The sequence below is a fragment of the Numenius arquata genome, chromosome 12 (genome assembly GCF_964106895.1).
Source record: "Numenius arquata chromosome 12, bNumArq3.hap1.1, whole genome shotgun sequence".
NCBI classification, from domain to species: Eukaryota; Metazoa; Chordata; class Aves; order Charadriiformes; family Scolopacidae; genus Numenius; species Numenius arquata.
Window position 1 is genome coordinate 19836311 of NC_133587.1, and position 21887 is coordinate 19858197.

General features: G+C 57.0%; 1 protein-coding gene across 1 annotated transcript in view; it reads left to right on the top strand.

Moving 5' to 3' along the window:
* Nucleotides 1–21887, top strand: part of CHD6 (chromodomain helicase DNA binding protein 6) — a 53729-nt gene that overhangs the window by 22215 nt on the left and 9627 nt on the right. The window contains exons 8-28 of the mRNA XM_074157611.1: nt 480–566; nt 853–1002; nt 1311–1432; nt 2022–2265; nt 2715–2891; nt 4514–4657; nt 5431–5686; nt 6160–6370; nt 6872–7067; nt 7564–7728; nt 8135–8314; nt 9510–9620; nt 12927–13129; nt 13544–13743; nt 17035–17194; nt 17592–17681; nt 18460–18563; nt 19254–19383; nt 19645–19705; nt 20411–20468; nt 21172–21391. Coding sequence (XP_074013712.1) covers nt 480–566; nt 853–1002; nt 1311–1432; nt 2022–2265; nt 2715–2891; nt 4514–4657; nt 5431–5686; nt 6160–6370; nt 6872–7067; nt 7564–7728; nt 8135–8314; nt 9510–9620; nt 12927–13129; nt 13544–13743; nt 17035–17194; nt 17592–17681; nt 18460–18563; nt 19254–19383; nt 19645–19705; nt 20411–20468; nt 21172–21391 — 3269 coding nt within the window. The remainder of the gene's footprint in view (nt 1–479; nt 567–852; nt 1003–1310; nt 1433–2021; nt 2266–2714; nt 2892–4513; nt 4658–5430; nt 5687–6159; nt 6371–6871; nt 7068–7563; nt 7729–8134; nt 8315–9509; nt 9621–12926; nt 13130–13543; nt 13744–17034; nt 17195–17591; nt 17682–18459; nt 18564–19253; nt 19384–19644; nt 19706–20410; nt 20469–21171; nt 21392–21887) is intronic.

Here is a 21887-nt window from a genome sequence, read left to right on the forward strand (position 1 = left end):
CCCTTGCCTCATGAGAGGTTACTGCTGGTGACTGCTGAGCTGAAGGTGGGGACAGAGAGAGGCAGAGACAGAGAACAAGGTATCATCCCTTGCAGAGGAGTGGAGTTCATCCAGTGCTGCGTGTGGCTCTAATGCTGTGGCAGTCACAGCTCCGGGTGCTGCACGTAAGCTGGAGCATACAGCTCAGGGCTTTGTGCCTGGGGGCCAGATGGGCTGGAGAGAACATTCCTGCCTCCCAGCAAGGGCAGCATGGAGCCCACGGCTGCTCTAAAGCAAGAGCTTTGCCTTCTGCTTGGCTCCTGCGTCCTCCCTTCCCAGAGACAGATGTCACGTACCTGTGTCCAGGGCACTTGGTGTGCTGCACACAGTTAGCAGCATCTTGGGGACAGATGTCCTGCAGCTGTTAACTCGTGCCCACCATCTGTTTAACCCTGGAATCACCTTAAGCTTACCTCTCTTTTTACCTTTTGCTGTTGCAGCCTGATGAGGATTTGTTCAACCCGGACTATGTGGAGGTAGATCGTATTCTGGAGGTGGCTCACACGAAGGACCCTGACACTGGGGAGGTGAGTGGCTGCGTTGCTTGCTCACCCCACGGAGGGAGGGGAGGAGGGAGGCTTGTCAGGAGGTCCAGACCCACAATGTTCATCGCGTGTCATCTCCGAGCACCCTGAGGCCTTCCCAGCCTTGTGCAGCCTGAACCCTGTCCCCAGGGACCCCTTGGCACAGGGGTGGGTGGAGGGCCACTGACCAGGCCCATGACTCACTTTCAGTGGCAATCTGTGCCCTTGTGCTGGGGCTGGGTGGCTGTGAGCCCCCCGGTGTCTCTGAGCCTGTGTCTCTGTGCTGCAGGAGGTGACTCACTACCTGGTGAAGTGGTGCTCGCTGCCCTATGAGGAGAGCACCTGGGAGCTGGAGGAGGATGTCGACCCAGGGAAAATTAAAGAGTTTGAAGCCCTCCAAATCCCTCCAGAAATCAAGCACATGGTAACGTACCCAGAGGTAACGTACCTGGCTGGCAGCTCGCTGCTGTGGACAGGCAGGGACTGTCTTTGTCTTGCCAAGGTCCAGCAGTGCTGACCTTCTTGTACCTGCTGCTGCAGTGCAGAGGTCCAGAGGTCCTCCCCTCCGGATGGGTTAGTTAGTAGGATCCGAGGGTGGGATCCAGAGGCCAAGACCTTGCTGTGAATCAGCTGTCAATGACTGTTCTGAAGTGTTGTCCTGATGTGCAGCCCCAGAAGTGGGGTCTGGCCTCACTGAGTGTTAGCCTCTTGCTCTCCGTGGACCTTGCTCCTGCTCTCGCCTCCTAGGAGCGTCCGGCATCTGAGTCCTGGCAGAAATTGGAGAAGTCCCGGGAGTATAAGAACAGCAACCAGCTGCGGGAGTATCAGCTGGAGGGAATGAACTGGCTGCTCTTTAACTGGTATAACAGGTGAGGAGGGGCTGAAGCCCTGGGCTCCCAGGAGGAGTCCTGCTGAGAGTGGGGCTCTGGTGTGCGTGGTCACGGGAGCAGCGGAACTGGGGAGTAGAGCTGACAAAAAAGGGCTTGACAGAGCAGCTGCTGAGACCTTCCAGTGGTGGAGCTGGCAGGCAGCTGCCAGAAAAACTGTGTTTGGTTTAGCTTTGCAACTGAGTCTTTAGGAATGTTTCTCCCTGGTAAATGAGTCTTGGAGATAGTAGGGCTTAGCTGTCAGTCTAACATACACCTGATTTTTGGTATTGGCCCATTCCTGTAGCAGGAGTGCAGGAGCATGTTCTCAGCTGCAGCAGGCCATCGGATGCATCTTCACTGGCTAGTGTGCACCCAAAGGATGGTATCTTTCACACTAATTTTGAGTCCATCGTCTTGCAAGACGTTGGATGGCTTGGCTTACCCAAACCTGTTTGAGCCACTGTACCAATGTGCAGGGTCAGAGAGGTGTGGGTGGAGGTAATGTGCCTGACATCCCATCGAGGAGTTGGTGACAGAGTGGTTCCTGCCTCTGAGAGCCGTATTCACCTGCCCGTGTCCATCTCCGCAGGAAGAACTGCATCCTGGCTGACGAGATGGGCCTGGGAAAGACAATCCAGTCAATCACCTTCCTGTCAGAAATATTCCTGATGGGCATCCATGGCCCCTTCCTCATCATCGCACCTCTCTCCACCATCACCAACTGGGAGAGGGAGTTCCGTACCTGGACAGAGATGAACGCCATCGTGTACCATGGCAGCCAGATCAGCCGGCAGATGATCCAGCAGTACGAGATGGTGTACAGGGACACACAGGTGATTGACACACACAACACTCCCAGGATGTGGCCCTCTGCCCTGGCTTCCTTTACTTGGGAAGCACTGAGCTGCTTGTGGAGCTTGTGGTTCATCTGGAGAGGGAAAGGTGATCTTTTAAGACCCCTTTGGTGTCATGGGCTTAGCGTGCACTGTGTATGAGTGAAGAACAGGCCCAACTCACGCAGAAAGGGGAAAATGCAGTAGAGCCCCAGCTGCAGTTCTTGTCCAGGCCTGTTTGTCTGCCCTGGAGCAGCGTCTGGTTTGGAGACATGCAGCCTGCAGCCACCAAGGAGGCTTGCAGGAACCTGCCCACTGCTTGAGAGAGATGAACCTGAGGAAATCCCAGCTAGAAGCCATACGCTAACACTGATACATTGACAGGATGTCTCACAGTGTCCTGCTGCCCTGCAGGAGTCAAGCGCTGCGTATGGTTTATGTCTTCCTAGGGTAACCCTCTCCCTGGGATCTTCAAGTTCCAGGTGGTTATCACCACCTTTGAGATGATCCTTGCTGACTGCCCAGAGCTGAAGAAGATCCAGTGGCGCTGCGTGGTCATTGACGAGGCACACCGCCTGAAGAACAGAAACTGCAAACTCCTGGAGGGGCTGAAGCTCATGGCCCTGGTGAGCACGTCCTGCCCAGGTTCACGTGAGAGCAGGGTGGGCCAGAGGCAGCATGCCTAGCAGTCAGATGCCACTGCCAGCTGCTCAGGCCCAATGCCAGGGCTGAGAGCTCCCTGTCAGAGCGAAAACCATCCAGGACCCATCAGGTTGCAGTGGCAGTGACGGGGGGGCCTTTGATGCTTTGATGGATGGGGCACTGGTGCCGTGCAGCCATCACAAACTCCTTTTTGCTGAAGGGGAATTAACCCAGAGCAGGCCAAGTCCTCCCATGCCTTCCCTTCTGTGTGCGCTCCCTGGCAGAGCACTGCCTGGCCTTGCAGCGCAGCGGCGGCTGCTGCAGCACGTGAGGCAGTTGCTAACCAGCAGTACACAGCATCCTCTAGCAGTGGTGTGCCCTGTACCCTGGGTGTGTGCCAGGGATGGAGGTGCAGGACTGTGGGTGGTGAAAAAGGCATCAGTGAGCTGCTCTGAGAAAGGAATTTGGTTGTACAGCTCCTTTCCAGCCCTGGGAAAGGCAGCACTGCTTTTTGCTGGGCTATCAGGCCTATTGGATCTCCCAGCCCTGCCCAGCTTCCGTCACACTCACCTGTAGCTGGGCCAGGCCTCTGAAAATTAATATTTATGACTCCAGTTTCCAAAGACCCTGCTGTTTCCCCATGACCTTGTGTGTTGTGTGGGTCCATGCTAGGTTGTGAGCAGCCTGAGGCAAAGTGGGATTGCTGCTGGCCCCCCTTCGTAACCATCACCCTCCTTTGTACAAGTCCTGTCGGAGCCTCCCACCTTACAATTGCTGTTCTTTTGTAACTGGTGACTCCTGGGGACCTTCCCTGCATTAGTTTGGGCAGGAGGATTAGCCTGAGCAGTGAGCAAGTGCCTGAGTGTCTGGCACTGGGACAGAGTGGCTAGTACGCCCCGGGAGGCAGCACCTGGTGGTGCCTGCAGCCAGAGCCCATGGGGCCAGCACAGGGAGTGCATTCTCCTTGAGGGGTCATCTGCTCCTCGCACTCCCAGGTCTTGCAGGGGGTTGTCTGGACCCCTGTCTCCTTTTATTGCGCATGTACCTACATGGCGAACCTCTAATAACATCTCCCCCTTGTTCCCAGTGCACATTTGACACAGTCATACATGCCCCTGGAGCACCCTGCTCACGCTGGCCTTAACAGCAGGTCCATGATGCCCTTTGGTATCACATGGCTCTGAGCCGTGTTCCCTCTTGTTCTACCTGAGCCCTGAAGAGGGACATCCTGTCCTCAGGTGCACAGAGGCTTGGGCTCTGTCAGTGTCCCCGTCTGATGCCAGCAAAGCCCTGTCTGAAGGTCTTGTGCCAGGATGGGGCTGAAGCCTGGGAGCAGTGTGGGATTCTTGGTTTTGGCTATTGTTGCGGCACAGAGCTGAATGGGGACATGTCCACAGGAGCATCCTGGGAGCCACAAGAGAGTCTTGTGTTGGCAGGGGCTGGGTCAGGGCTGGCACCATGGGCAGGGGAGCCTTTCAGGGAGTGTGTGCCCCCAGGTCACCCAGAGTGCTCCTGAGGCTGGAAGACAAGGAACATTGCACTCTTGGGACCCCTTGGACCCAGCCAGTGGGTCTGTGTCCTCAACCTGTTTTCTTTGTGTACCCAGGAGCACAAGGTGCTGCTGACAGGAACTCCCCTGCAGAACTCGGTGGAGGAGCTCTTCAGCCTCCTGAATTTCTTGGAGCCACAGCAGTTCCCCTCAGAGACAGCCTTTCTGGAGGAGTTTGGAGACCTGAAGACAGAGGAGCAGGTAGCTAGAAGGGTGACTTCGGTGACTGTTTCCACAGGCCACTGAGGCACAGGGTCACCAAGCCAGGCATGCACTCAGACATGTGCTTTATGGAAGCAAATAGGACTCCTCATGCCAGGAGGAGCGAAGTTGTGAGAGGAGCACTGCTTTGGAGAGAGGAGACCAGCCCATGCCAAGGCAGTGGTCTGCTTCCCACCTGGTTTTCTACTGCCCCTTGCATGCCTGGGCAGCACAGTTCTCCCAGCTTTCTCACGTGGTCTGTCCCTGAGACCAACAGGACCATAGGGGGAGTAAGTGCATGTGTCAGTCGCCCTTGTCAGGTTCCCCTGGGGAGCCATCCTCCAAAGTTCCTCTTGAGCACGGGTCATGGAAAGCAGCGTAGTCCTCTGGTCTGTCTCGCTGCCATTTGAATGTCTGGCTTAAGTGGAGATTGTACAAAGACATTTTGAGGGAGCAGGCACAGGCACATGGAGCAACCATCATCTCAGCTGCTCTCAAAGCTCTCAGCTCTCCTCCTGCAGCAGATACATTTACCTAAGCCTGCCAGCAGCAGAAGCATGTGGAGTTCCTGGCCCAGGACTGGTCACTTAGGTGCCTGCCTCAGGGAAGCCAAACCCTGAAGTTGTCCTGGCTGTCAGCAGAGCAGTTGCTTCAGGGCCATTTGCGGGGGGTTTCCAGCCTGGGGAGGCTATAGTGTTGCAGGCCCCTCCCCTGTTCTCACCATGTGCTTGCCATGCAGGGAGGGCAGTGAATCTCTGCACTTGCTCTGGCAGGTGAAGAAGCTGCAGTCCATCCTGAAGCCCATGATGCTGCGACGGCTGAAGGATGATGTGGAGAAGAATCTGGCACCCAAGCAGGAGACCATCATTGAGGTGGAGCTGACCAATATCCAGAAGAAATACTACCGGGCCATCCTGGAGAAGAACTTCTCCTTCCTCTCCAAGGGTGCCAACCAGCACAATATGCCCAACCTCATCAACACCATGATGGAGCTGCGAAAGTGCTGCAATCACCCATATCTCATCAATGGTGAGGGCTGTGCACAGGAGGTGTGGGGTGATGGATATCACTGCAAAATTTACTGGTCACTACCTGCAGAACTCACGCACCTTGGGAACCAGCTCAGGCCCTTGTGCTGTCTGCTGCTGGTGTGGTTGTGCATCCAGGCCCAGCACTGGATGCAGTGATCTGCCCTGTTGCCCTCATGAGCAGCCCAGCTCCCCTCAGATGCTTATTGCTGGCGGGCACCTCAGGGTCTTGTGAGGCTCGCTATGTTTGAGGGTGTTCTGGCACGGGACCATCTCCAACATGCAAGCCCTAAAGAAGGAGTAGAGTCACAGGAGTGGAGGGGCTTCTGGAGCTCTCTAGCCAACCTTCCTAGGCCTGATTGACTGTGTGGGTTCTGTTCCTTGCATGGTGGGTTGTTGTTACCCTGGATGGGAGGCTGGGGGCAGCTACACTGCCAGCCTCGCCAAGAGCTCTTGTCCCTTCTCACCTGGCAGGGGCGGAAGAGAAGATCCTGGAAGACTTCCGTAAAGCACACAGCCCGGAAGCGCAAGACTTCCAGCTGCAGGCAATGATCCAGGCGGCTGGGAAGCTGGTGCTCATTGATAAGCTGCTTCCCAAGCTGATTGCTGGTGGACACAAGGTGCTCATCTTCTCCCAGATGGTGCGCTGCCTCGACATCCTGGAAGACTATCTCATTCAGAGGCGGTTAGTACAGGCTTCAGCATTCACCACAGCTCCTCCACATCACCTCCATCCTGCTCTGTAGATACAGAGTGGAAACAGCCCAGGGTGGGGATTTGGCCATTCTGTGCCCATGTGCCAAAGGGTCCAAGTTACCGAGTACCAAAGGGTCTGCTGGTGAGTGCAGAGACCCAAAAGCCAGGCAGCTCTGACCTGTCCATTCTGCATTGTCCAGGGCTAGTCCTAGGAGTAACCAAATGGAAATAGGCCCTTTGCTTGGTCGTGGTTCCCATGAGCCCCATATCCATGCACCATGCGTGGGGTGATAGTGATTTTGCCATCATAAGAGGAGCAACTTTTGGGAACAGCCACAGTGTACACTGCTTCCACATGTGCACAGGTCCTGCCAGTAAGTCCTGGCTGCCTGCGTGCCTACACACAGCCCGGGGGAAGGGGCAAGAAGATTTCTAAGCCAGTTTGGACCCTGGTGTGACCCTGCTCTCGCTTCTTCCCCTCTCGGAGCAGGTACACCTATGAGCGCATTGATGGGCGGGTGCGTGGGAACCTGCGCCAAGCTGCCATCGACCGCTTCTGTAAGCCCGACTCGGATCGCTTCGTCTTTCTCCTGTGCACACGGGCGGGTGGGCTGGGCATCAACCTGACCGCTGCCGACACCTGCATCATCTTTGATTCAGACTGGAACCCACAGAACGACCTCCAGGTAACAGGCCAGGCCAGGAGAGGCTGCTGGGACGTCCTGCAGCACAGCTCCCGTCACCTGTGCCAGCTGGGGAGGGAAGCGAAGCAGCACCTGGCTGTACTGGGCGTGCTGGGAGAGCCGGCAGGAATACAGGCAGAGGGGACATGTCATGGGGTAGATCATGTCTCTAAAAGCATAGGTGGGCCACAGACCAGGCAACGCTTTGTCCATACCTGGTGTTGGAGGGGGTGAAGTGTTGGGTGCCCCCCATCTGCAGAGAGCCAAGGGTCCAGCCTGAGCCCTGTGTCCTTGCCCAGGGGTGCAGGGGTCTCCGATTCCTGCTCCACAGCAGCGCAGGCCTGGTGCTAACCAGCACCCGCTAGCAGAGCCCTGCCACATTGATGAGGGTGCTCTGGTGGGTGGAAGCTGACTGTGGCTCAGGTGGGTGAGTGATATGAGTGGTGGGTGTGGCCAGCTGGGCTTGCTGTTTTTGATGCTGTGCTCTCTGCCCTCTCAGGCTCAAGCTCGCTGCCACCGGATTGGGCAGAGCAAGGCAGTGAAAGTGTATCGCCTCATCACTAGGAACTCCTATGAGCGGGAGATGTTCGACAAGGCCAGCCTGAAGCTGGGCCTGGATAAGGCTGTGCTGCAGGACATCAACCGCAAGGGCAGCACAAATGGGGTAGGTGGGCTGTCAGAGTGGGGCATGGAGGGAGGCACTGCGGGAGAGCTTTCCTCCTTCCCCTGCAAGTCACTGCCAGGTTGGAGCAGAGACCTGGGCAGGCATCTAGGGAGGGAGAACCCAGTCCCACACACTCATGTTGCTGCTGTGTGGCCTGGCAGGCTGTCCCTGCGCTGCCATGGGGCTGGGGGACACATGTGGTGCTGTGTCTGGGTGACATGGACTGAAATTCCTGACAGTCCCTCAGGCAGTGTTTTGAAGTAACCTCTTTGCTGCGGTAGCGGGAGGTCTGGGTTGGCTTGGGGCATCTCTGCCTTCCCTCCTGGGGCAAAGGAAAGAGCCTTCTCCTGCTGTGCAGTGCCCAGGGCAGCTAACCAGGTGAGTGATGCCCCCATGTTTTGGGCAGGTTCAGCAGCTCTCAAAGATGGAGGTGGAGGACCTTCTGCGGAAGGGTGCCTACGGTGCTCTCATGGACGAGGAGGATGAAGGTTCAAAGTTCTGTGAGGAAGACATTGATCAGATCCTCCAGCGCAGGACACAGACCATCACGATCCAATCTGAGGGGAAAGGCTCCACCTTTGCCAAGGTGTGCTGTGCTCCATCAGGAGGGAAGGGGGACTCCCCCAGGGTGGTGGGGGACACACTGGGAACATGCAGGGCAGTAGTGGTGGGCTGACCTCCTGCCTGTCTCTTAGACATGTCCACATGGAGGCCAAGCTCTCCTGCCTGTCCTGCTGCGCTGAGGAGTGAGACCTTGCTGGGGCATGGCAGCAGCATGGTCTCCTGTCTCACTGGTGGTCAGCAGAGCACTGAGGAGGGGGCCATCAGCCTGAGTGGGTGATGTGAGGCTGCCTGGGAGGGCTCAGCCAGCTTCCAGTTTCCCTCTGAAGCCAGCTCAGGCTGATGAGAAGACAGAGCAGGGGCTGTCCTCCAGGTGCTGGGCAGTGCCAGGGTGTGCTGTCACCGAGCTGGGGGTGTGGATGGATGCAGAGCTGCTCTTGCATCCCAGTCGGGGCACTGCAGGGTTGAGGATTTGCTCTTCTGATGGGCTGAAGACTCCTTGCCATGGCAGCAGGCCATGCTCGGAGCTAGATCCTCTGCCCAGGGCTATTGTGGACAGGATCAGGCCTCTCCTTGGGAAGGGTCAAAGCCTAGGTGAGATCCAGTCCTGAGCTGGGCTGATCTACTCATGGGCTGAGCTTTTTTTGGTCCGGAGGAAGGCAGGTGGAGACCTGGGCTGCCAGTGGTGTGAGAAGAAGTTGTGGTACCTTCAGCACAGCCCTCCTGCAGCACAGCCCATCTCCGTCTCCAGCCTCACTCTTGTGCTGCTGTGAGACCTGGCTTTGCAAGGGAGAACCCCAGGGTGGTGGTGGGACCTGACTGCTGGCCTGCACGGTGACTGAAGCTGGGTGCTGCTGTGCCGTGGGAAGCTGTGCATGGTGGGGCTCTGATATCCCCATGGGAGAGAGCCCAAAGAGCCAGCTCTGTGCCACACTCGTGGCTGGTGTCCACTGGGGACACGAAGGGCCAACTGTCCCTCCTTCTCTTGTGGGTGGCACACCCAGGCTTTGTTTCCAGCAGGTCAGGCAGGACTGCAGAACAGAGGGGTTCAGCTCCCTTAAGCATACAAAGACCCCTCTGTCATGTGTCAACTTGGCATGTAACACCCCGTGGCAGTGAGACTGTGTGCTGCAGACAGAGGTGTTGGGGATTTCTATATGGGGAAAGACACATCTGAAAGTTGGGTTGCACCCTGTTCACTCCTCTTCTTTCACTCCTAGGCCAGCTTCGTAGCATCAGGAAACAGAACTGACATTTCCTTAGATGACCCCAACTTCTGGCAAAAGTGGGCCAAGATAGCAGAGCTCGATACAGATGCCAAGAATGAAAAGGTAGGGTCCAGCTCATGGCCCGTGTGCCCCACAACTGATTTGACACCGTGTGGCGTGGTCTCCAGGCAGGAGCTGTGTGCTTCCGCTGGGCTTGTGAAGGGATAGGTGTAAGGCATCAGGAACTACTATAAGGGAAGACTGACTCATGAACGCTGACTAAAGCCCCAATTACTTAAGCCGTGTTAGGCTATGTCTGCCTGGTATTTCAGGGTGCTCCTGTGCTCCCAGCTACTCCCGAGCCTGGCTAAAGGGGCAACAGCTGGGGCTGGCAGCATGTGAGGGGAGGAGAGGATGAAGCAGCCAGTGCAATGGCGTGTCTGTGTACCCAGCAGACTGGTGTGATGGCCTGTGCGTGAACTGGAGCTGTGACGGAGTTCCCCACAGCACAGGTTGGGTGCTGGCAGCCTGGGCAGCTGGGGCTGGGGCTCTGGCACGGGGCAGTACCAGGAGGGTCCCGTGCTGCCCTCCAGGAGCCAGCTCTGATCTACCGGCTCCCTGGCTGTCTCACGAAGCCCAGAGACATTAGTTAGCTCAAGGCATGCCAGGGCCAAGTTGCTATGTGCCCTGGCAGGGCACAAAGGGGCTCAAGTGACAGCTCTTGCTGTGGGTGGGGATTGGGGTGAGCAAGGCTCTGCCCACACTTGGGGGAAGCTGTGTAACCATTTTCCAGCCCAAACCCATGTCCACATGAACCCTGGCACCTTGGGCAGAGGGGAGCGTTTGGCCTGGCAGCTCTGGAGGAGGCCTGGCAAGCTGACATGAGTTTGTGTACTACGGCCCTTTGAGCTCTGGAGCTTGTGCTGCCAGGCAAATTCGCTTCACTGCAGCCTCCCAGCTCCCACCACCCCAGGTCTTGATGACTAAGGAGGTGGTGTTTGTTGGGGTGAAGCTTGGCTGGGCACCCTGGCTCTCCCAGCAGCTGGCAGAGAGGAAGCCGTGCTGCATGTAACTGCACCTGCTGGCCCTGGCTCCCTTTCCTCTCCCTGGGTGGCCCTCCAGGCCCTTTGCAGGGCCACAGCACCCATGGGCCTGTTCAGGGAGCCTTCAACCCAGCAGCAAGTCCAGTCATCTAGAGACCTCGAAGCAAAGTGGACTTGCAATTAGTTGTGGCTGGTGGGGAGCAGGAAACATTGGAGCAGGCAGGTCCCTGGAAGCGGTCATGTGTCACATGGTCCTGTTTAATGCCAAGGTAATAACCATAATAACCATGCTTCTCTGTTGTGATTTATTCATAATGTTTCGCGTGTGGGTTCCAGCAGCAGCATGGCAGGAGTTCGAGGAGCTGCAGAGGCGTAATGGTGCTGAGACACTGCTGGTCAAGAGGCTTATGCCAGGCACACTGGCACCCTCAGATCCCAGCCTCTCGCCAGTTTTGCGGATGTGAGGGCAGCCCTGGAACCAGGGACCCTTGCTGAGCAAGCACTGGGCTGGGGTGCTGCAGTGAGAGCAGTGTACTGGCTGGGCTGGAGCAGGCGGTGGGTGCTGGCTGGAATGCAGCACCTCTTTGCAGAAGAAATGGTGAACATGCCAATACTGTGAGGGCTGTGAGGTGCCGTGCTGCTTCCCCACCTCATTTGTGGTCACAAACGAAGGCAGGTTGCAGGGAGGTTGAATATTGTGGCTGTGGCACTGGGTTTGTCAGAGCATCACTGTGTGTGGATGCCTGGTCTGGTTTGGTCTCAGAACTTAGGTTAGAGCAGGCTGGGGAATGGGCTGCCAGGGGCTCAGTGCCTCAGGGGATGGACACAGCCCTGCATGGTGTCTGCAAATGCTCCCTCTTGCTCAGCTTCTCATCTTCTCTGAGCAGGAGGGTGCAAGCAAGGTCATACGGGCCAGCTGGGTTTGGCTCCAACAGCACAAGGGATGTCGTGAGAGGAGCTCTGGTTTGGGTAACTCCTCTGGTACTTCCCTCTGCTCTTAGTGTCAAATCCTCCCTCGTGCTCCTTGTTGGATATTTTCCGTATCCAACTGAATACTAGCCATGTTCACTGGAGCCTCGGGGGTTTTGAGACCATGTGAGTCAGGCTCAATATCCAGGCATTGCTCTAGAAACAAGTCTCTAAAAGCTGAATGTTAATAGGGATGAAGGGAGCTGCCCAGGGCTTCTCCTGGCCCGATAGAGCAAGTGGGGACAGGTTTGGATTGTGCCACTCCTTCCTCTGTCAGCGTTTGCACCCCTGCTGTCCTGCCTTCAGGGATGGGAACAAGGAGTAAAGCCAAGTGGATCTGGCAGGCCTGTCACCATGGCCTGTCTGGGTGAGGTGGTTGCAGACTCTAAATGAATGCTCCTGGAGTCTTGCCCTCACTGGCAAATTGGCTCCTTCCCAGCAGCGGCTGTGGGCAAATGTGGCAGCTGGAGCTCTGGTGAGCTGGTGCTTGGCTTCTCCTGGCCTGGTAGCAGAGCGGCTGGGGGTTCCCCATGTGCCTTTGGGGAGCATCTCTCGGGTGCAGTATCCTTGTTCTCAGCCCCTGCCTGCTCTGCCTGTGCAAGGAGCTCTCTAGCTGAGTGCTGAGACGGAGCTGGGCGGGTTGGTGTTTCTGCTTGTTGGGAGGCAAGAGTGGACAGATGGGGTCCCATCTCTCTGCTGGCCCTGCTGAGCTCGTGGGCTCAGCTGCAACCTGGGGCTCTCCTCCTGCTCTTCCACCAAGTGCAGGGCGCTGCAGCTGGCTTCAGTGCGGCCCCAGGGCCCTGCCAAAATTCCAGCTAAGGCAGCATCAGCAAGAGGGATGTCCTGCAGCTCTGCAGAGCTCACTGCTCCAGCAGGGAGAATGGGCGAAGCTGTGTGCGTGTTGTCCAGTGTGCTTGAAATCCAGACAAATTTAGATGACATGGATTCATTCAACGGGGTGGGGGGAAGGAGAGGAGGCAGGTACATGCTATTTAAGTTCATGTTGCTCCTTTCTGCACCTTTTGGAAGCTACCTTTCCTCTTCCAGACCACCTCTCCCTGCTGACACAGAAATTCAGCAGAGTGGTGGGCGCAGACGGTGCTGGGAGGGCCAAGAGTGTGAGTCAGAGCTGAATCAGCTGCTGGTTGTCAGCAGTTTGAACCCAGAGGGCCGGATTTTCAGACTGCCATTGTTCAGGATGAATTTTGTGCTGGCCAGGAATTCTCGTGTGTGCAGGCAGAGCCACACACAGGTAATTTGGAGCAGGTATCCCAAGGGGAAGGTGATGACTAGCCACAGGGCTGGCGAGCTGTGAGCAGAGCAGGGTGGCAGTGTGGAGAAGAGGACATACTGTGCCCTGATGGAAGGGAGGTGTTTCTGCCTTTACTTGAGCATGTTCTCCTCGCTGTCCCTCTAGGAGAGCCTGGTCATCGACAGACCCCGGGTGCGGAAGCAAACTAAACACTACAACTCCTTCGAAGAGGATGAGCTGATGGAATTCTCTGAGCTGGACAGTGACTCGGATGAGCGACCCACCCGTTCCCGGCGCTTCAATGAGAAGACACGGCGGTACCTGCGGGCTGAATGCTTCCGTGTGGAGAAGAACCTGCTCATATTTGGGTGAGTCTCACCCCTTCCCAGAGAGAGCAGCCACAGCCTCCAGCTGCCCCGGCACGCACATGGGCCACTGGCTGCCCCAGCCACTTTCTGTCCATCCTGCTTGCAATATCCCCTCCTTCCAGCAGTGACCTCCCTGGTGGGACCTGGTCTCTGAGCAAACATTTGGGATGGAAGGAGAGTTTGGGAGGCAAAGTATGAGCTGGCAGTCGGTGCTTTCAGAGTCTGTTCCTGCCTCTGCCCTGTTCAGTCCTGGGAAAAACTCTCCCCTTCTCTGCTCCTCTAATGTGGGGGCAGAACACCCCTATCCAGGGGAGCTGGTAGGGCCATCCCCTGAGCGAGCTCCTGGAGAGAGGCGCTGGCAAGATCTCTAGTTGCACAGGAGTGTTTACTCTGTCTGTATTCCTGCTGTTCCAGCTGGGGACGCTGGAAAGATATCCTGACCCATGGGCGGTTCAAGTGGCACCTGAATGAGAAGGACATGGAGATGATTTGTCGGGCCTTGCTGGTCTATTGCGTTAAACACTATAAGGGGGATGAGAAGATTAAGAGTTTTATCTGGGATCTCATCACACCGACGAAGGACGGCCAGAACCAGGCTCTGCAGAATCACTCAGGTATTGCGTGTTCTCTCTGCCATTGCACCTGTACCTGCTGCCACTGTGCCTGCCTATGGATCCAAGGCTGCAGAACTCAGAGCAGAGCTGACTGAAACAGCCAGAAAGCGGTTGTGCTTGAGCACTGCAACTCTCTGCACAGGGAAAGTGGCTGCCATGGGATTGACCTCCACACTGACCCTCAGAGTCAGTGGCAGGGGCTGGCTGGGTGGGAGAGGCTGTTTCACAGTTTCTCAGTGCCATGGCTGGTGCAGAGAGAGCCTTGTGGTGGGAGCAGAGGTACCATCCTACTCTCAAGTGGGCACTGCTAAGTTTTCTCTGGCCTGTGAATACTGTCAGGGTTCCCCTGTGTGGGGAGACACTGGGCAGTGAGCTCATGGGCTGCTGGTGACTGGATGAACATGTGAGGGTACTTATTTCAGTCAGAGCGTAGACGTGCCTGGCTGCTCCTCAGGGCATTGCAGGACACGGTGTGGATCGTTGTGCAGGGACACTCGCTGTGCCTGTTGGAAGGGCCTAACAATGACAGCTGAGACACCAGATGTGGCATTGCGACTGCGCCAGGGAAGCTGGCAGTGCAGTCTGTGCAGCCATCTCACCCCGGGTCGCCAGCTTGTGTCTCCTCTCATCCTGGTTCTTGTCCCAGACATACTGGTCTGCAGTCCCTGTCCTGATGGGTGGAAATGCAAAGTTGGTTTGTCCCGAGACCTCTGCAATGCAGAATCCTACCCAGGTGATGCTGCCTTCTCTCACTCCATCCAGCAGGACCCTTTATCTCAGGTTTGGCTGTGCCCTCCCTGCTCACTGGACTCATACACTTGTTTTCCAGTGTGTGTGAGGTCCACATATCACACCACATGTCCAATTTGTAATAACCCATTCTGTTGGGTGGAGGTTTCCAGTGTATCCTCAGCTTCAGAGAGGGGCCCTCCAGAGCCTTCCTCAGCCCTGCTCTCCCGCTGTCCCTGGCCCAGACACTGGGGCACTGCAGGTTCGCTACCCTGCCTGCAGTGCAGCATCTGCTCTGTGTGGGCGTCCCTTGGGGTGGGAGCAGCACAGCAAATAGAGCCCACCATGCAAACAGCACTGTGCAGCTGCAGTGGCTTTTGTCTTTAATGATGTGAAGACAGAGTCAGTACTGGCTCCTTGGATCCACTGGTGGGTTGTGGCCTGGGACACACGGTCACTGCCCATTCTGTGTCAGAGGACTCTGCGCTGTCCCAGCAGCACAATGCCTGCGTCCTGTGGCTTTTGGGACAAGTGGGTTGGGCTGGGGGAGGCCACAGCGCTCCCTCGGGGTGGTCAGAGCCCCATGGCTGTGTGCTGCTTGTCGTGCACTTGTGATCTGTGGCACAAGGTGAGTAGCGAGGTGGCTGGGACTCTCCATCCTGCTTTTGGCATCAGGGAGCTCAGCTGAAACCTGGGCCTCGTGTTTCAAGGTGGTGGAGCACGGGGAAGGCTGTTCTGGAGTGCTGCTGTTGCTGAGCCCCGAGAGTGTGCTCCTTACTGTTAAGAGCTTTTACTCTTAAGAGCTCTTACGTGGTGCTTAAGACTCAACAACACAATTTCCTTCTATGAGGAAATGTCCAACTGGCTTTACAGTGTGAAGTCCAAGCACATGTCCTTCAGTGTCTTCCTTAAGTTACTCCAGTCACCTCTAACACTGTCAGTGCTGCCTCCTGCCCTTCCCACACAGCCCTGCCCAGAGCGGCACTGGGACTGGACTCGAGAGACCTGTGGGGAGCAAAGCCAAGAGTAAGAAACAAATTGACTTATATGAATGGGCTTGTTTTAAATAATGCCAAGTAACAACAAAGACCCAGTTTCATTGGAGGCTCAGGAATGCTTTAGTGCAAGAGCAGTACTAAAATTGGATATTTAGCAGAGGGAAGCGACCAGGAGCTTCTCCATCAGCTCTTCAGAGTGGCTTTTCCCACCTCTGAAACCTCCGTGTAGTCTTGCAGAGGGGCAACCAAACCATCGAGCCTCACCACAGGAGGTGGAGAGCAGAACTCTCCAGTGCAGAGCAGCCATGTGGTGGGTGCTGCTGTGGCTCACCAAGGAGCCTGAGGTACCAATCCTGTTTGCAGAAAGCTGACCGGGCAAGACATGCTCTGGGCCTCCCTGAGGCACTGAAAGCAGCAGTGACCTCCAGCCCTTGCCAGTGCACCCTGGGACTGTTCCTTCTCAGTCCCGTAGTGGCTATGAGGGGTGAACACAGCGCATGGGCAGCCCAGCTCAGAGCTCTGCACTGATCCAGCCCCATCCTGCCTTTCGTTCTGGAAGAGGCCAAGCTGCTGAGGAAGCAGCATTAGCCCAGAATTCGTCGGGCTGATTCAGTGCCAGGGACAGAAGCCCTGGTGCCCACTGCAGCCTTCAGCAGCCACCTGGGCTGGAGCTGCAAACTTTATATAGGTGTTGAGGACATGGCGATGCTCTCTCTTCCCTGGTGTCACGAGACCAGACAAATGGGATGGGACTGCAGAGGCACTTCGCGCACATAGGCAGGATCCTGTTTCAGAAGCAGCTGCCCAGGGAGGCAGCTCGTCCCTCTCGGAAGACTCTGAACAATAATGACCACACCAGGAGTTTTTTCCACGTTCTGCTGTGAACTCACATCTTATTTCAAGGTTGAAAATGTGTTCAATTTTCAGCTCCAGCCACTGGATCTCATTTTATCTTTGTCAGCCAGATGGGACTGTGTTCCTTTTCCATTTGGTATCTTTGCCAAGTGTAAATGTCCCCTGCAGTGATCTGGTTCCCACGCAGCCCTCCTCCTGATGCATGGAATAGGAAACAACCCTTACAGGTCAGATTATCAGGATTGTCTTCTGGTCTTTTGATCATTTGGGACCCTCTTGTTTGAACTCTTGTCCCAAATAACTATGTTGTCCCTGTAGGATGAAGTTCAGAGCTGGCTGTAGTGTCTAGGTAAGGCTCTGAGACCTGTGCCCAGGACCAAGGTCCCTTCCATGCTTCAGTGTGATATTTTTATACATCAAGGGGCCATGTTATGCTTTGGGCTCAGCATTGCGTTGAGAACTCACAGCAATTTGGTTTCTGTGGTGATCCCCAAGTTTTTCTTGGAGACGGAGCCTCCCATGCTTTGTGTTTACCCCGTGCATTTCCATCCTGGCTCACCAAACTGCAGCCAGGAGCTTTGCTTGGCCTCCTGCAGCTCCCTGGCTCTGCTGCCCTCCTTGGCACTGCAGCACTGGAGCTGCCTCGCAGCCATTCCCAGCCTGGCCCACAGTGCCCATGGTGCTCACTGGCTGCCACTTGCTGTTACAGGCTTGTCAGCACCGGTGCCCAGAGGCAGGAAGGGGAAGAAGACGAAGAACCAGATGCTGCTTCCTGAGATAAAGAACGCAGACTGGCTTGCCACCTGCAACCCTGAGGTCGTCCTGCACGATGACAGCTACAAGAAGCACCTCAAACAGCACTGCAACAAGTGAGTGTGGGAGCCCGTAGGCTGAGGGCCTTTAGCATGGGGAAGGTGGGAGGGAGCTGCAAAGAGCTCACAGCCCACTCAGGATCACTGTGCTCTGGCTGCTGGACCTCTCTCGGAGGGGAGCCGTGTCCTGAGCAGCAAACCTCGGCCATGGGGCCCTAGCAGATCGCAGGGCTGGGCGCTGTGGTGTGACAGCACGTGGCCGGTGCCCGTCCTGCTTTGAAAAAGTGGGTTTTCCCACGTGGGGAAACACGGTGTTGAGCATGTTTCCCTGACCTTGCTGACCCTCGGAGCATCCCTCTGCAAATGCTCTGGCGAGGGTCACTGGGCCAGGTCCTAGGCTGGCATCTGAGCACCTGTGTGCTAGCGTACGTTCCTCTCTGCTGCCCCGGGACAGGGTTCTGCTGCGGGTGCGAATGCTCTACTACCTGAAGGCTGAAGTGCTGGGGGAGGCTGCGGACAAAGCCTTCGAGGGGACCCCTGCCAGGTAGGGACCTCACAGTGAACCCCTGTGATGCTCCTCAGGGAGGTGGTGGTGGCGCTTGAGCACTGCCACAGCCACCCAGCCCAGCCACATCTAGGCTCACCATGGCTCCAGGCGAGTCAAATCCCCAGGTCTTGCTCAGGCAAAACTTCGTCCTTAGACGGCAGCTCTGCCTGAGCTGGGACTGCCACTGTGGCAGCCCTGTTGAGGCAGCTCTGAGGCTGCGATGCCATCCTGGGGGTGGTGAGGACACTCAAGGACACCCTGCAGCCTGCAGGAGAATGTCTCCCTACGCTGCCTGACGAACTGGCCTTTAATCCAAAGTGGGAGTCCACAGAGACTGTGCCCAGTTCCCAGGGCCAGACCTCAGAGCAGAGCATGCCCTGTTGCTGTGGCCTGCAGCCCCTTCCCAGCGCTGAAGTCGAGGGGGCGGACAGGCTCTGGTGATGCCACTGAGCCTGCAGCCTGCCAGCTCCTGACCTGCCTGCAATGACTCAGCTCTCAGTAATTCAGAGAGAAGTGTGATAATGCTGAGCTTAATTTCCTCGAACAGAGGCTGCTGCCTTCCCCAGCACAGCTCCATCAGCACGAGTCTGTGCGGAGGGGACGTTGCAGCCCACCCCACCAGACGTGCTCTTCTTTTGGGGCTGGTAGGTTTGAAGTGGTTTCCCCCAAGAGATCATTGTGTGATGGCTCCTGTCTCCCCCTGCCCAGCAGTGCCCAGTGCGCTCTACTGTGCAGTGAGGCTGGGAGAGGGGCATTCATACCTTGTCTGCCACAGGGAGCTGGATGTGCTGCTGCCAGACATTGACTACGTGGAGATCCCAGTGGACTGGTGGAACGCTGAAGCTGATAAATCCCTGCTCATCGGTGTCTTCAAGCATGGTGAGTACCCAGCTTGTCTGGTGGGTGCTGCTGCATGAGAGGGACCCAGGTGGAGCACCTGGCCAGAGCTCCGGTGCCTGGAGGCGACATCCTGTCAGTGCGAGGGGCAGAGTGGTGGCCATGTACCATAGCCACACAGGGCAGCTCTCCCCAGGCACCTGCCACTGCAGCACTGCTGGCTCATTTGGGTGGTGGGGCAGGCACACTGCAGTGCCTAGGGTGGCCATGCCTGGTCTCATGGCAGACTCCTCTGGTTTGCCAGGAGCAGCTTGCAGTTGCCACATGAGGGTGAGGAGGAAGGCACAGAGCCTCTCCCAGCATCCCCAGCCTGGTCATGAAGTCCCCCAGTGGCTTCCGGGAGCCATGGGGCTGTTTGCTCCCAACTGCAACTTGCTGCGAGTGCTATGCACAGCTCTCCAGGCACTGCACCACTTCCCGGGCAGGGCTGCCTGGTGGCATGGAAAGGCTGACCTTTCTTTTTGCCTGCTGCACAGGGGCTGCAGAGAAATTAGCAGCTTTTGGGAGCGTGTTCTGAATTTCTGGGGGTGAGAATTGCACTCACAGCAGCACAGACAGAGTGAGAACTGGGTGGGCAGTTGTGTCCCACAGGGTGGGAGGTTTGCCTGAACCAGGCTCAGGCTTGGCTTAGTGCTGTTTTTCTCCTTTTTCGTGACCTGTGGTGGTTGGCAGGTTACGAGAGGTACAATGCCATGCGGGCGGACCCAGCGCTGTGCTTTCTGGAGAAGGTGGGCATGCCGGATGAGAAGCTGCTCTCTGCGGAGCAGGGCATCAGTGATGGGGCCCAGGATGCTGCCGAAAGGTGGGCAGGGGATGGAGCCGAGCTCTTGGGGGCTGTCTGGCTCACTCCTGGGGGCCATGTTAGCAGTGGGGCAGTGCTGTGGGGTGAGCTGTGTGCAGGGAGGAGGAAGGAAGCAGATTGTGTGTCTGAGCACAGCTGGCTTGCCAGTATGAGACGGAGAGATGGCAAGAGCACCAGTTCTCTGCTCCTTCCTGCCAACAACTGGCACAGCCAAGAGGGCTATGATGCTGCTGCCAGGGACTAATTAACTCTCTTACTCAGGGGCAGCACGGAAAAGGAAGAGAGCAGTGGAGAAAAGCTGGAGGGGCCGCCAAAGCAGGAGGTCAGTGAGATTCACGGTGATCGATGCACATCTGCTGCTGCCAGGCTGCCCTCCTGCCCTGCGCTGCAGGCTTGGCTCTGTCAGCTCTGCTGCAGGGCACCAGGGAACCAGCGCTGCCAGTGACCCTGCTCTGTGCTGGCTTTGTTATGCCGTGCATGGGCTCTGCCCCACGCTGTCTGTGTCGTCTCTGCTCACAGGAGCACAGCTTCTGCTGTTCCCTCTCTGTGTCTCCTGCAGACCTGGGCAGCATTTGCCTTGTGGGGACCTGGGGCGATTGAGGGCTGGTAATGGCCAGGGGTGCTGGCTCTTGCACTCTGCTTCAGGAGCCATGTGGGAGTCGGGGGCGTCCCAAAAGAAATGGCCCTGGGGGAGAGGAAGAGCAGGGAACAAGGCAGCACGGGAGGGTGCAGGGTTCATTTGAGCAGTGGAGACTGTTGCACTGCTACTGTCCTGGCCTGTGTTACGGTGGTGGACCTTCCCTCCAGGCCCAAAATGGACAGCACCACCCCTCTGAGCTGTCACCTCCCCTGGCTGTGCTGCTGTGATCCCATGTGCTGAGGGCAGCCAGCGACTGCAGCCCAAGGGCACAGGACATGCGGCCCTGCCTGTCCTGCCACCCTGTACCCTGCCCCAGCCGGGTGGGCTGTGGGTACGGGGGGTTCTCTGCAGGGCTGGAGAGCCCTCTCTGATGGTTTCCTTCTGCAGGACATCGTGGCTGCTGGGGTGGGCGAAGCCAGTGAGAAGCGGGATGAGCCAGTGGCAGGTGAGGCCGTATCTCCCACAGCACGGCATGTGGTCCCATAGGGCCTGGCACGGCGCAGCTGGAGCCAGAGCACTGAGGCAGGCGCTACTGGTTTGGGGGGACATGCTACTGGGTCTGGGGGTACATGCTGCTGGGTTGGGGAGACACACTGCTGGGCTGGGGGAATGCATTGCTGTTAGGGGATGAGGTAGCTTAGCCGGGGCATCACCTGTTACCCAGGGATGGGCGCTGTGGCATGGCGGCCAGGGTCCCAAGAAAGAGTGTTTCCAGCCAAAGCCAGCCAGGGGTGACTAGAAGCCATTGGCCTAACCTTGTCCATGCAGTTGCCTGCATTAGATGAGTATGCAAGGTCTCTGCAGCAGGCAGTGCTGGCAGATGCCCTGGGATGGCTGGTCCTACTGCTGAGCAGGGAGCTACAGTCCTCTCCCATACATGGCCTGGCCCAGAGCTGTCATTCCGACCCCGATCTCTGCCTCTGGGCTCTCTCTGAAAGAAGCTCAGACATGGTGAGGCTGTGAGCCAGCAGCTTTTGGGGTGCAGAGGTCCAGGGATGGTCTCCCCAGCCATGATCATGGCTGTGATCTCTGGTGTCCCCCATGGGAGGGAGAAGGTGAGAGGGAGCTCTTGGAGCTGGCCGGAGGCACATGGGAATCTGTCACTTTGAGTCTGCATTAAATACTGATGTCCTTGCTGATGTTTGAAGCCCAGGATGGCTCCGACTCAGACAGATCCTGCTGGCCTGTCTCATCTGCCCTCACAGCCAGACTACGAAGGCTTGTCACCGTCTACCAGCGCTGCAACCGCAAAGAACTGCCTCCCCGTACTGAGATGCTGGTGCCTGGTAACCATGGATACTGGCTGCAGGACGAGATGTTCAGGAGAGCATCTGAGATGGACTCAGTGAACAAAGAAATGCAGAAAAGGTAACACATCAGAAGGTCCTTTCCAAAGCTGATTTAGGCCAGTAGAAATCCTTGCCCCCCTGGATTTACCTAGGTAAATGCCACCATGGCTGTCATGCAGCCAGCTGCCCCCGTGATGGAGGTGTGTGGGTCATTGCTGGGCAGGGAACGCTGCTCTCAGCTGTAAGGGAGCCTTGTGGCTCCAGCAGCCAGCCTGGCTCAGAAGCAGCGTCCACTGTAGTTTGTGGGTGGCGGCTAGCGACACAGTGAAAGGAAGCGAGGGGACAGCTCTTCAGGGTCAAATCCAGCATCTGCTGGGCCAGGGGTTGCCCCCCAGCCCCAGCAGAGCAAGTGCTACTGAGCCATTTTGTGAGCTTGGGACATGCTGTGGTTGAGTGCTAACGAATGAGTGCTGTCACAGCCCCTGCGTGTAGCCTTTCTGACCCTCGTGGCTCTCATGCTGCTGCATTAGCCTCCAGCCCATGGCCTCAGGAGCCCAGTGGCAGCATATCCTGCT